General features: G+C 51.1%; 1 protein-coding gene across 3 annotated transcripts in view; it reads left to right on the top strand.

Moving 5' to 3' along the window:
- SDK2 (sidekick cell adhesion molecule 2) overlaps positions 1-12,076 on the top strand; it is a 264,553-nt gene that overhangs the window by 141,175 nt on the left and 111,302 nt on the right. For all 3 annotated transcript variants that reach the window (XM_043454318.1, XM_043454377.1, XM_043454457.1), the window contains one exon: positions 9,740-9,846. In XM_043454318.1, the coding sequence (XP_043310253.1) occupies positions 9,740-9,846 (107 nt within the window). The remainder of the gene's footprint in view (positions 1-9,739; positions 9,847-12,076) is intronic.

The following is a 12,076-nucleotide window of genomic DNA, read 5'->3' as shown; positions in this document are numbered from 1 at the left end:
ACCCTGCCTTTTGTCCTCAGCCGGGATGGTCATTTGTGAAATCTTACATTCAGCCTTTCTGCGCTGTGGCCACCCACCCTCACCTCCCTCCCTTCACCTCCCAACACGGGACGTGACTGTCTTTGGGGGCACGATTTGGCCTCACGCGCTGGCCGTTTCATTCACTCACGCGGGGAGTGTTCACTGAACATGTGCTGTTCCAAGCATGACGCTTGGGGAGCACGGCTGCTTCGGGGACTCACATACAAGTCACGGCTCGTTAAACTAAGTGTGATACATGCAGGTCCAGCAGGCGGAACCCTGTGGCAGCCCAGAGGAGATTCAGGAAGGCTTCCTGGAGGCAACTTCCTAGCTGAAGGCAGAGGGGTTCCCCATGAGCTGGAGAGCAGCGTGTGGAGAGGTGATAAATGGCTTGTTTTCATTAGACACTGCTGGGAGTTTGGTAGAACTGGGCAAGGGGAAGCTCTGTGCTCCGGGGGCAGGCCTCTATGAGCCCGATGCCCGCTGTTCCCGGACGCTGCAGGCTCCTGTGCATGCGAGCAAGCCCTGGGGCCCCTGCCCCTCCGCTCACCTGAGCCGTGGCCACCCCGTCCACCTGTGCGGGGTCCAGTTGAGGCCGGAAAAGAGGGATGCAGAGACCGGCATCTTGGACCTGGCATCCCTTTATCCCCCATGTTCTGTGGTCAGAGGCAGGGCCTCCTCCCCCTTCCATCCACTGTGGCCCCACCTGCATCCACCCTGCAGGTGGATCCCACCCAAAACCCAGGGATTGAACCTGGGTCCTCTGCATTGCAGGCAGATTCTTTACCATCTGGGTGTACATGAGTACATTTATGTGATGCGTATGCACGTTGTGTATATGGATGAGTGTGGGTTGTACACGTGTGTATGTGTATACACAACATGTACATGTGTACATGAATGTGACTGCATGTGGGTATGTGTGACAGTGTGTGTGTGTACACACGCGTGTGCGTGTGCACACGTACCCTCCCCCCCACCCCCCGTGAGCACCATGCGTGCCTCTCCGGCATCTGATTTATTAACGAGGACAACACAAGGAGAGCAGGCCTATTATTTCTGGTGTCCGCATCAGCTCCTGACAGCTTTGTGGAATTGAAATATCTTATTTAATGTGAGTAAGAATCATTTTAAATATCAACTGTGACAGTCAAGGACTCGAACCAAAAAGGGCATTGTGTATTTCCCCATGTGCTGGAGAAGACACTATGTATTTTAGACTGTTATTTTCTCCACTGTCCGTCCTGTGTCTCTAAAAATCCAGTTGTCCATCCCGGCTCCTCTCTGGGTTGTGGCCATGCGCCCTCCACCCCGAGCCCAGCCTTTCATCTTGGAGAGAGAGCTTCGTGACCGGGGTCCCTCTGGTTAAATCAGGACGCTCTGCGACGGGGCAAAGCAGACCGGGTGGGTTCTGTGTGTCTCTCTTTCATTCCACCCCTGCCCCCAAGGCCCTCTCTGCACCGCCTGCTCCTTTTAACTGGGAGGAAACCAACCTTCTCCCATCCAGGAGATTCCTCACCTTATGAGGAATTTACTTGCATTTGCCTGATAATTCTGAAAAGATGCTCAAAAAACTAACAGTGGTTTCCTGTGTGTGTGTGTGTGTTAGGAGCTGAGAATAACCTTGCAGCTGGGGACAGGGATGGGAGAGAGGTGTCCTGTGTCTTTTTCTTTTATTCTTTGAATTTTAAACCCCAGGAATATGTTTCCTATCATAAATTAATAAATAAGTGGTCCTTTGCAGGGGACCTAGAGACAGGTAAATCCAGGCGTCCCCACGCCCCTGCAGTTGTTCCTCATTGGATGGAGAGCGAGGTGACAGATGAGCCAGGAGGAGGGTACAAACAGGTGACCACGGGGCTGGGAGGTCGGGCTGGTGAAGAAAGCTTCCTGGGGCCCAGGGGCTGGGGGGGCAGCCTTTGGAAAGGGAGGAGTCATCCCTTTGCTGTCCCCAGTGTCCTTGAAGAAGGGGGGCAAGGGGACAGGGTCTGCCAGAAGCTGAGGACCGAGACAAAGCCCTTCTACCAGTAGGAGGATGAGAAGGGATTTCCCTGCTGCTCCAGTGGCTGAGACTCTGAGCTCCCAATGCAGGGGCCCAGGGTTTGATTCCTGGTCGGGGAACTAGATCCCTCATGATGCAACTAACTCCCAAGACCCAACACAGCCACATAAATAAATAATAAAAATTAAAAAAAAATTTTTTTTAAAGAGTGAGGAACCAATGGGCATGGCAGACCCTCTGTGGGTGGCTGAGACAGTTGGGGTTCACGTCCACGGGGAAGCCAACAAATCTTCCAGGGAACCCATGCTCCCCTGAGGCTTGGCATGGCTCTCTCACTGTGTCCTCATTCAGGTAGGGAGCAGGGTCCTTCCGCACCCTGTCCGTCCTCCCCTCTGACCCTCTCCACCTCACCCCAGTGCTTTCCTCCCCCCGCCAGTGATGCATCCTTTTGCACCCTCGTGTGACAGGCATAGGGGCGGCCCCTGACATGTGCCAGGCACGTGAGTCCAGGGCTTACATTAGAGATAGCCGTTATCAAAGCCACTGAAGTGTCCATCAACAGGTGAGTGGGTAAAGAAGATGTGGTATATACCTGCAGTGGAATACTACTCAGCCGTGAAAAGGAGTGACAGGTTTGCCATTGGCAGCAACATGGATGGACGTGGAGGGCATTATGCTGAGTGAGATAAGTCAAAGAAAGATACATACTATGTGATATTACTTATATATTAAATCTTAAAAATAGTGAATATAATAAAAGAAGAAATAGGCTCACAGCTCTAGAGACCAGTTACCAGTGGGAGAGGAAGGTGGAGAGGGGCAGCATGGGGTAGAGGATTAAAAGGCACAAACCATTAGGTAAGAAATAAACTACAAAGTGGGGCTTCCCTGGCGGTCCAGTGGTTAAGGCTTCACCTTTCAATGCATGGGGATGCAGGTTCAACCCCTGGTCAGACTGCTAAGATCCCACATACCCCACGGCCAAAAAACCAAAACAGAAATCAGAAGCAGTATTGTAACACATTCAATAAAGACTTTAAAAAGTTTCACATCAAAAAATATAAATCTTTAAAACAAGCTATAAGGATATACTGTACAATACAGGGGATACAGCCAAGATTTTATAATAACTATAAATGGAGTATAACCTTTATTTTTTTTTTTACTTTTTATTTTGTATTGGGATGTAGTCGATTAACAATGTTGCAATAGTTTCAGGGGAACAGTGAAGGGACTCAGCCATACAGACACATGTACCCATTCTCCCCCAAACCTTTAGAAACTGAATCACTATATTGTACACCTGTAACTTCTATAATATTGTACAGTAGCTATATTTCAATTTTTTTTAAAGAGGGCCATTTTTTAAGCTTTTTATTTTGTATTGAGGTATAGCCAATTAACAGTGTTGTGATAGTTTCAAATGAACTTCGAAGGGACTCAGCCATACATGTATACATGTATGCAATAACCATTATTGTGCCCATTTTACAGATGGGAAAACTGAGGTTTGTACATTTCCATCACTTGCCCAGGTCAAACCCCTAAAAAGTGCAGAAGTGGATGTCAGGCCTAGTTTTCTCAACATCAGAAGCCCTAGCGCCCCCTCCAGCGCCAGCCTCCATCATGGGCAATTACGTGTGCACCCTCCTGCACAAAGCATTTCAGCCATCCCCCTGCCCCTGGAAGGGACCTGGATAGGAATGGGTTCCTCCAGTTCCCTGCCAGGCCGGCAGCCGCAGGTGGGTGGGGCAGATAGAGCTGTGGGCATCCTGGGGCCCAGAAGGGAGCCCTGTGGGGGATGAGGGGCTGTCAGGGTCATTATCTTAGATGCTCGGATGCTGTGATGCCGCCCGCCATTCCGGATTTGCAAATCGAGATGCTGGCCAGCTGCCTCTTCCACCCACCGAGGAGGCAGTCTGGGTGGAGCGAAGCGGGTTTCCCTGGTAGGAAAGGCAGTGGGCGGCACTGTTACTTTAAATAATGTTGCCTACAAGCCAGAAATAGTTCTCCCAGGCAGAGACAGCTCAGGGAGAGGGGCTATACCGCGCAGCAAGGCCGACCTCAGATGCGGAATGAGGGTGCCCGCCCTCCCCACAGCGGGGGCCGAGGCGGGACCCAGAGCCAGCTCCCCTCTGCTGGCCTCAGGGGAGGGGCAGACTCACACCCACTGCTCTTCCTTGGGGCCCCAGGTAGGGCCTAGGGCTTCCTGGCTGAAGCAAAGGAACTCGTGCTTTATGCCGAAATCAACTTTTATTAAAGTTTAAATTTCACTACGCATCACTGATATCAGCAAACAAACCCTGGATCCAATGAGTCCCTGGTGTCTTTTTTATAATATATACTGACATTATATGCTCAAAGTGCATTTTTTAATTTTATTTTTAAAATAAAAGCAATATATGCATACCATAAAGAACATTCTGATGGTGTAGAAAGACATAAAATCCAGAGGTAGAAGTTTACCTTCCTCTGAGTCCTCAATACTTCTCCCAAAAGGCAAGGGTATGCATCTTGAAAAATTTTTATGTCCATGCCAGAATGGGTACGTGGTTATTGCTGTTTAATTGCTAAGTCGTGTCTGACTCTTTGCAACCCCATGGACTGTAGCCCACCAGGCTCCTCCATTCATGGAATTTTCCAGGCAAGAATACTAGAGTGTGTTGCCATTTCCTTCTCCAGGGGATCTTCCCGACCCAGGGACTGAACCTGCGTCTCCTGCATTGGCAGGCAGATTCTTTACTGCTGAGCCACCAGGGAAGCCCATTACGTGATTGTGTGTCTGCAAATATATACAAATACATACTATTCCAGTTTACCTACACGTTTTACCATTTACACTGTTCTTCGACTTTTTTTTTTTTTTTTGGCTCACAAACTCAAAATTCTTTTTATGATCCTAAACATTAGACTAAGGGTTTGGCAGCCTGTATCAATAAATAACAACTTATCAAGCGATAAGAATACATTCTCTCATGTCCCTAACACTCAGCTGTGATATTATTTAGCTTTTTACTTTCTCATGTTTTTATTTCCATAAATATCCCCCAACTCCAGCTTCGACTTCCTTTTCATGCTTTCTGTGTCTTGGAGACTGTTCTGTCTCATCCCATACAGGGGTTCTGCGTTCATTCTCTGGCTATGGCATCATTAATCGATTCGATTCCATTTTTGATGGCTGTTTACACTGCTTCTGGTTTCATTTGTCTCTGCTGTTACAAGCAAACTGCAGTGAACATCTCATACCTGGTTATTGCCACATTTTTGTAAGTACACATAAAAGGCCAGCTCCCTGGAGTCTAGCCTCAGGGTCAGAAGACTTGAATATTCTGATTTGGATCGATTCTGCCCCAAAGGCTGGACCAACTTACTCTTTCATCAGCCGATCCGTGGTCAACCTCCCCTCCGCCTCACTCTGGCCGTGGGTGTAATCGTACAAGAAAATTTGGTGCCATCTGAATATTGTCTTATTTTGATTGGACTTTCTTTCATTGTGATGGTGGCCCAGCATCTTTTTTGTGAGTTTGGCCATTTCTGTTCATTTTCCTCTCCCTGGTGCTTTTTAGTAGTGTCTGATTCCATTTTTAAAGATAGAGAGCTTTTCCAGTCAATCTCTCCTTCTATCTTCCCTCCCAGGTCACCTCATCGCTTTTAAAACCCAAACGGTTTATCCAAAACGGTCTTTCCCCCTCCCCCAGGAAGCCATGGGCCTGTGACGGGCCTGAGGGTGGGGGAGGGGGAGAACGGGAGATTTGCCAGAGCCTGGGTACCCACTATCTTCCCAACATCACGCTGAGCACAGGAGTGAGGGACAGATAAGAGCTGTCACCAGGGGCAGAGATAAGAGACTCGGGCAGCCAGGAGGTTCTGGGCGATGCTGCTGCAGGGCAGAGCAGGCTTAGCACACACCCACCTGTGAGTCTGGGGCTCATGCCCTCCCAGGACCGAACATGGGGTCCTGTGGGGTCAGATGTCAGTGCTGCAGGCTCCCCGGTGGCTCAGCCATGAAGAACCCGCCTGCAATGCAGGAGACCCAGAAAATGTGGGCTCTATCCCGGGGTCGGGAGGATCCCCTGGAGGAAGCAATGGCAGCCCGCTCCAGTGTTCCTGCCTGAAGAATCCCACGGACAGAGGAGCCTGGCGGCTACAGTCCACGGGGTCACAGAGAGTCAGACACGATTGACAACTAAGCATGCATGCATGCACGTCCGTGTTGAGCTGGTTAGCAGCTGGGCTTGAAGTCAGAAAGGTTCCATGGGACCCTGGCCCTGCCTCTTCAGTCAGTTCAGTTCAGTCGCTCAGTCGTGTCCGACTCTTTGCGACCCCATGAATCGCAGCACACCAGGCCTCCCTGTCCATCACCAACTCCCGGAGTTTACTCAAACTCATGCCCATCAAGTCGGTGGTGCCATTCAGCCATCTCATCCTCTGTCACCCCCCATCTCCTCCTGCCCCCAATCCCTCCCAGCATCAGGGTCTTTTCCAATGAGTCAACTCTTCACATGAGATGGCCAAAATATTGGAGCTTCAGCTTCAGCATCAGTCCTTCCAATGAATACCCAGGGCTGATCTCCTTTAGGATGGACTGGTTGGATCTCCTTGCAGTCCAAGGGACTCTCAAGAGTCTTCTCCAACACCACAGCTCAAAAGCATCAATTTTTCGGCGCTCAGCTTTCTTCACAGTCCAACTCTCACATCCATACATGACCACTGGAAAAACCATAGCCTTGACTAGACGGATCTTTGTTGGCAAAGTAATGTCTCTGCTTTTTAATATGTTATCTAGGTTGGTCATAACTTTCCTTCCAAGGAGTATGCATCTTTTAATTTCATGGCTGCAGTCACCATCTGCAGTGATTTTGGAGCCCAAAAAAATTAAGTCTGACACTGTTTCTACTGTCTCCCCATCTATTTCCCATGAGGTGATGGGACCAGATGCCATGATCTTAGTTTTCTGAATGTTGAGCTTTAAACCAATTTTTTTCACTCTCCTCTTTCACTTTCATCAAGAGGCTTTTCAGTTCCTCTTCACTCTCTGCCATAAGGGTGGTGTCATCTGCATATCTGAGGTTATTGATATTTCTCCTGGCAATCTTGATTCCAGCTTGTGCCTTCCTCCAGCCCAGCGTTTCTCATGATGTACTCTGCGTATACGTTAAATAAGCAGGGTGACAATACACAGCCTTGACGTACTCCTTTTCCTATTTGGAACCAGTCTGTTGTTCCATGTCCAGTTCTAACTGTTGCTTCCTGACCTGCATACAGGTTTCTCAAGAGGCAGATCAGGTGGTCTGGTATTCCCATCTCTTTCAGAATTTTCCACAGTTTATTGTGATCCACACAGTCAAAGTCTTTGGCATAGTCAATAAAGCAGAAATAGATGTTTTTCTGGAACTCTCTTGCTTTTTGATGGTCCAGCAGATGTTGGCAATTTGATCCCTGGTTCCTCTGCCTTTTCTAAAACCAGCTTTAACATCTGGAAGTTCACAGTTCACGTATTGCTGAAGGCTGGCTTGGAGAATTTTGAGCATTACTTTACTAGCATGTGAGATGAGTGCAATTGTGTGGTAGTTTGAGCATTCTTTGGGATTGCCTTTCTTTGGAATCGGAATGAAAACTGACCTTTTCCAGTCCTGTGGTCACTGCTGAGTTTTCCAAATTTGCTGGCATATTGAGTGTAGCACTTTCACAGCATCATCTTTCAGGATTTGAAATCGCTCAACTGGAATTCCATCACCTCCACTAGCTTTGTTCGTAGTGATGCTTTCTAAGGACCACTTGACTTCACATTCCAGGATGTCTGGCTCTAGGTGAGTGGTCACAACATCGTGGTTATCTGGGTCATGAAGATCTTTTTTGTACAGTTCTGTGTATTCTTGCCACCTCTTAATATCTTCTGCTTCTGTTAGGTCCATACCATTTCTGTCCTTTATCGAACCCATCTTTGCCTGAAATCTTCCCTTGATATCTCTAATTTTCTTGAAGAGATCTCTAGTCTTTCCCATTCTGTTGTGTCCCTCTATTTTCTTTGCATTGATCACTGAGGAAGGCTTTCTTATCTCTCCTGGCTATTCTTTGGAACTCTGCATTCAAATGGGAATATCTTTCCTTTTCTCCTTTGCTTTTCGCTTCTCCTCTTTTACCACAGGTCAATGATGGGTATTTCTGAACCTCAATTTCCTCACCTCTAAAATGGGGGTGCTAGCAGAAGTATCCCCTCCATAGGGTTAGTAGCACGATTAGGTAAAAAGACTCTCAAATTCAGACCTACGACCCTCTGCCCCTGTCCACATAAAACGAAGAAAGTGAAGCTAGGGTAGTGGGCATGGCACAAAGTTTCAGATTGTTAAAATGGCTTAAGTTACTGGTCCATGATCTCCAGTGGTCTGGGAACTGCTATGTGAGGTAAAGAAATGAGTGGAGAGAACTCCCTGGGGATCCAGGGGTTAAGACTCTATGCTTTCATTGCCAAGGGTCCAGGTTTGACACCTGGTCAGGGAAGTGAGATCCCACAAGCTGCACAGCAAAAAAAGAGAGAGAGAAATGAATGAAAAGCACTTGATGCAGCAGCTGAAGCTTAGGTGGTGCTCAGAGAGCAGCAGCTGCTTCATCATCGTGAGGTGCTGGTGGTGATGCTGGTGGTGATGCTGTGATGGTGACGATGGTGATGCTGGTGATGGTGATGATGGTGACGGTGGTGATGATGGTGACGGTGGTGATGCTGGTGACGATGGTGACGGTGGTGGTGATGGTGGTGATGGTGACAATGGTGATGGTGGTGACGATGGTGATGCTGGTGGTGATGCTGGTGATGGTGACGCTGGTGACGGTGGTGATGATGGTGATGATGGTGATGCTGGTGATGGTGGTGATGATGGTGATGCTGGTGATGATGCTGACGATGCCGATGATGGTGACGATGGTGATGATGCTGACGATGGTGACGACGGTGATGATGCTGACGATGGTGGTGGGCTCATTCCAGAACTCATGCAAAAGCAAACTTGGTGATACCTACAAATAAGGCTGCTCTGCTCCAGGGTTGGCATAGCCTGGGGGAAGGCTGCAGTGAGCTTGTTCCCCGAGTCAGTTGGGTAAGCCCAAGGACACCCAAGGGTAGGGGAGGCATCCTAGGTACCAGCTCCTGGACCCTCAGAGCTCCCTGCTGCGCTAGTCACTGCCCAGATCAGCAGGGTAATCACGAGGTGGGGGCCAGGGAAACTAGCCCCTCCATGCCCAAGAGCACCCACCACCTGCCACGTCTCGCTGTCAGAAGCTCCTCGCAGACCGATCCTGGCCTCCTCCCTGCCCCCAGCCGGGTGAGCACACCACACAGCTCCTCTCCAGCTGCCCTCCGCCCTGCACCAGACTCTGCCGCTCTGGGGCCAGTGAGGCGCTCCCCGAGAGCATCCCCTGGGGCCCCCTTAGGATCATGCAATCTGGCCGCGGGGCCAGACGTACAGAAAGCCACGCAGTCTGCCCAGATGGCCTTGCCTGGATGGCATCTGGAGTGCAGCCTCGCTCCCAGGCACCTGAGTCAGAGCCACTGGAAGGGATCTTCTTATAGGACCTTTCTGTGACCCCATGGTACAGCCGAGGGCTCCCTGGCGCCCTTTGTCATGGAAGAGGGTGATCTGGTGACCTCTGACCCCCAGTTTGACCCCTGCGTCCCTGAGGCCGCCTGACTTGCTCACCAGCTGTCTCGTCTGCCCCCAGGTACATGATCACCAGCCTGGACCGCACCCACGCCGGCTTCTACCGCTGCATCGTGCGGAACCGGATGGGCGCTCTGCTGCAGCGACAGACGGAAGTCCAGGTGGCCTGTGAGTACTGCGCGGGGCCGGGGAGAGGGGGACTGTGAAGCAGAGAAGGTCTGCAGGGTCTTCGCCCACCGGCCACAAGCTGGGTAGAGCCAAACCCCAGCCGTGGCTTTCTGTGCTCATGGCGGCCCCTCCCACCATCCGGGCCGGTGCCGTCCACTTAGCCGACGGGACCGAGGCCCGGGCTCTCAAAGCCACACTGCTGACATGTGACACACCTCTGCTGGCTGTGACTTCAGCAATAGCTGCGCCTAGTGTGGGATCCTAGTACCCCACCCAGGGATCAGACCTATGCCCCCTGCATTGGAAGTGCAGAGTCTTAACCACTGGATGGCCAGGGAAGTCCCCAGCACTCTTTAGATGGGACTAGTTGCTTCCTTTCTGAAAAGGAGACCTGTCACCTGCTTTGAGGGTCTCCTCTGGGTTTGGCCTCCAACTTGGGGGATCTTCATAATGGGAGACTTCCCCAGGGTCTTCTTGGCAGATTTCCCCGGGTCCCCCCTCCCCACCACCATGACCTTCCCAGGTGGTGCTGGTGGTAAAGAAGCCGCCTGCCAATGCAGGAGACAGAGGAGATGCAGGTTCGACCCCTGGGTCGGGAAGAGCCCCTGGAGGAGGGCATGGCAACGCACTCCAGTGTTCTTGTCTGGAGAATCCCATGAACAGAGGAGCCTGGTGGGCTACAGTCCATGGGGTTCCAAAGAGTCAGACAGGACGGAGGAGATCTAGCCTGCACACCCCCCCACATCCTTGACTTTTCCATCCTCCCGCTTGCCCAGCCCTGGAGCATTAAGAGCTTGGAGGTCCCCACAGTCTCCGGGAGCGCTGGGAGATGCCTCGTGGTGGGTCTCAGCTCTAAGAGGGAGAGGGGAGGTGAGCGGTCGGAGTTCCTGGAAGGACCAGGCAAGCTGAGGGCAAAGGAATAGACCCTCGCTGAGCCTTTCGGGTGACAGCCTCCCCGCATTGCCTCCAGGACCCAGAAGAGCGTCCTCAGATGAGGGATGAGAGAGAAGCTTCGGGAGAACCCAGTGCACCAATCAGCTCCGTTCACCCCACCCCGTGACTCAGGACCCCTTCCCAGACTCCCCATTCTAATGCAGCCGCTGTGTGCTAGAAAGAAGCCGCAGTATGTGCCGTTTCATTATGGGGTTTTAGGGGAAGACATCTAAGGTTGCCCAGTGGGCCATGGGAGTGTGGAAAACCTTAATGAGCCATGATTTTTTTTTTTACAAAGAGGACCCCCTTGAAACTTCCGTGGCGATCCAGTGGTTAGGCATCCGAGCTTCCAATGCAGGCGGGAGGTGGGCTCAGGTTCAATCCCTGGTTGGGGAACTAAGATCCCACATGGTGTGGGGCATGGCCAAAAATAAAATTTAAAAATAGTAAAAATTTACAAAGAAAGTAGCTTGCCTTCCAAAAATGAAAAATAAACTAAAGACATCCTCTCATGCGGGGCCCACTAGGGCGTGACTCGGATTTAACGCAGAAGAGAGCTTGTTACTTTGGAGAGAAGCAGGGGAGAGAAGTCGAGAAGAAAGACTCAAGTGAGGCGAAGCGTGTTTACAATAATTATGGAGGGCAACCGTAATCAGAAGCGGAGGACCGACTGTCCCATAAATCAGCGCTAGGGACAACTCGGCTGCTCAGAGAAACAGAAAAGCCCTGAGTTAGAATAACGGGTCAGGGCCGTGGCCGCCGGCTGGAGGGCTCCCACGGAGCTCCGTTTAGCGGGTTCCCAGAGCCCAGCGGTGCAAGCAAGGTCGTGGGTCGGGCCACAGAGAACCCAGGAGTGTGTCTGTGTGTGCTCGAGGGTGGCCATGGATTCATGCATGTGAGTGTGCAAATGTGTTTCTGGATTGGTCTGCCTCTTTGTCACCTGTGTGCAGCTGAGGGCTCTGCCCAGTCTTCGTTGCAGCACGCGGGATCTTTAGCTGCAGCATATGAGGTTTTAGTTCCCCATCCAGGGATCGAACCCCAGTCCCCTGCATTGGGACCAGCGGACAAAAAGTGTTGACAGCAGGCTTCAGGGTTCTTCATGTGCCACGTCGTGACCCTTGTGGGGATGGGGAGAGAAGCCGTGGATTCCAGCCCTGATCTAGTCGCTGACTAGCTTAGGGCTCTGGGCACCTGGGGAGTGGACGGGTTGCAGGTGGAGAAGGGAGCCCTGCCTCCGTCCCCCCAAGACCCTGCAGAACAGTCAGAGCCAAAGGTCCAAGCTGGACACCGCGTCCCT

Source organism: Cervus canadensis, chromosome 1, assembly GCF_019320065.1.
Source record: "Cervus canadensis isolate Bull #8, Minnesota chromosome 1, ASM1932006v1, whole genome shotgun sequence".
NCBI lineage: Eukaryota > Metazoa > Chordata > Mammalia > Artiodactyla > Cervidae > Cervus > Cervus canadensis.
Note: the sequence above shows the minus strand (reverse complement) of the source record. Positions and strands in the feature narration are given on the sequence as shown.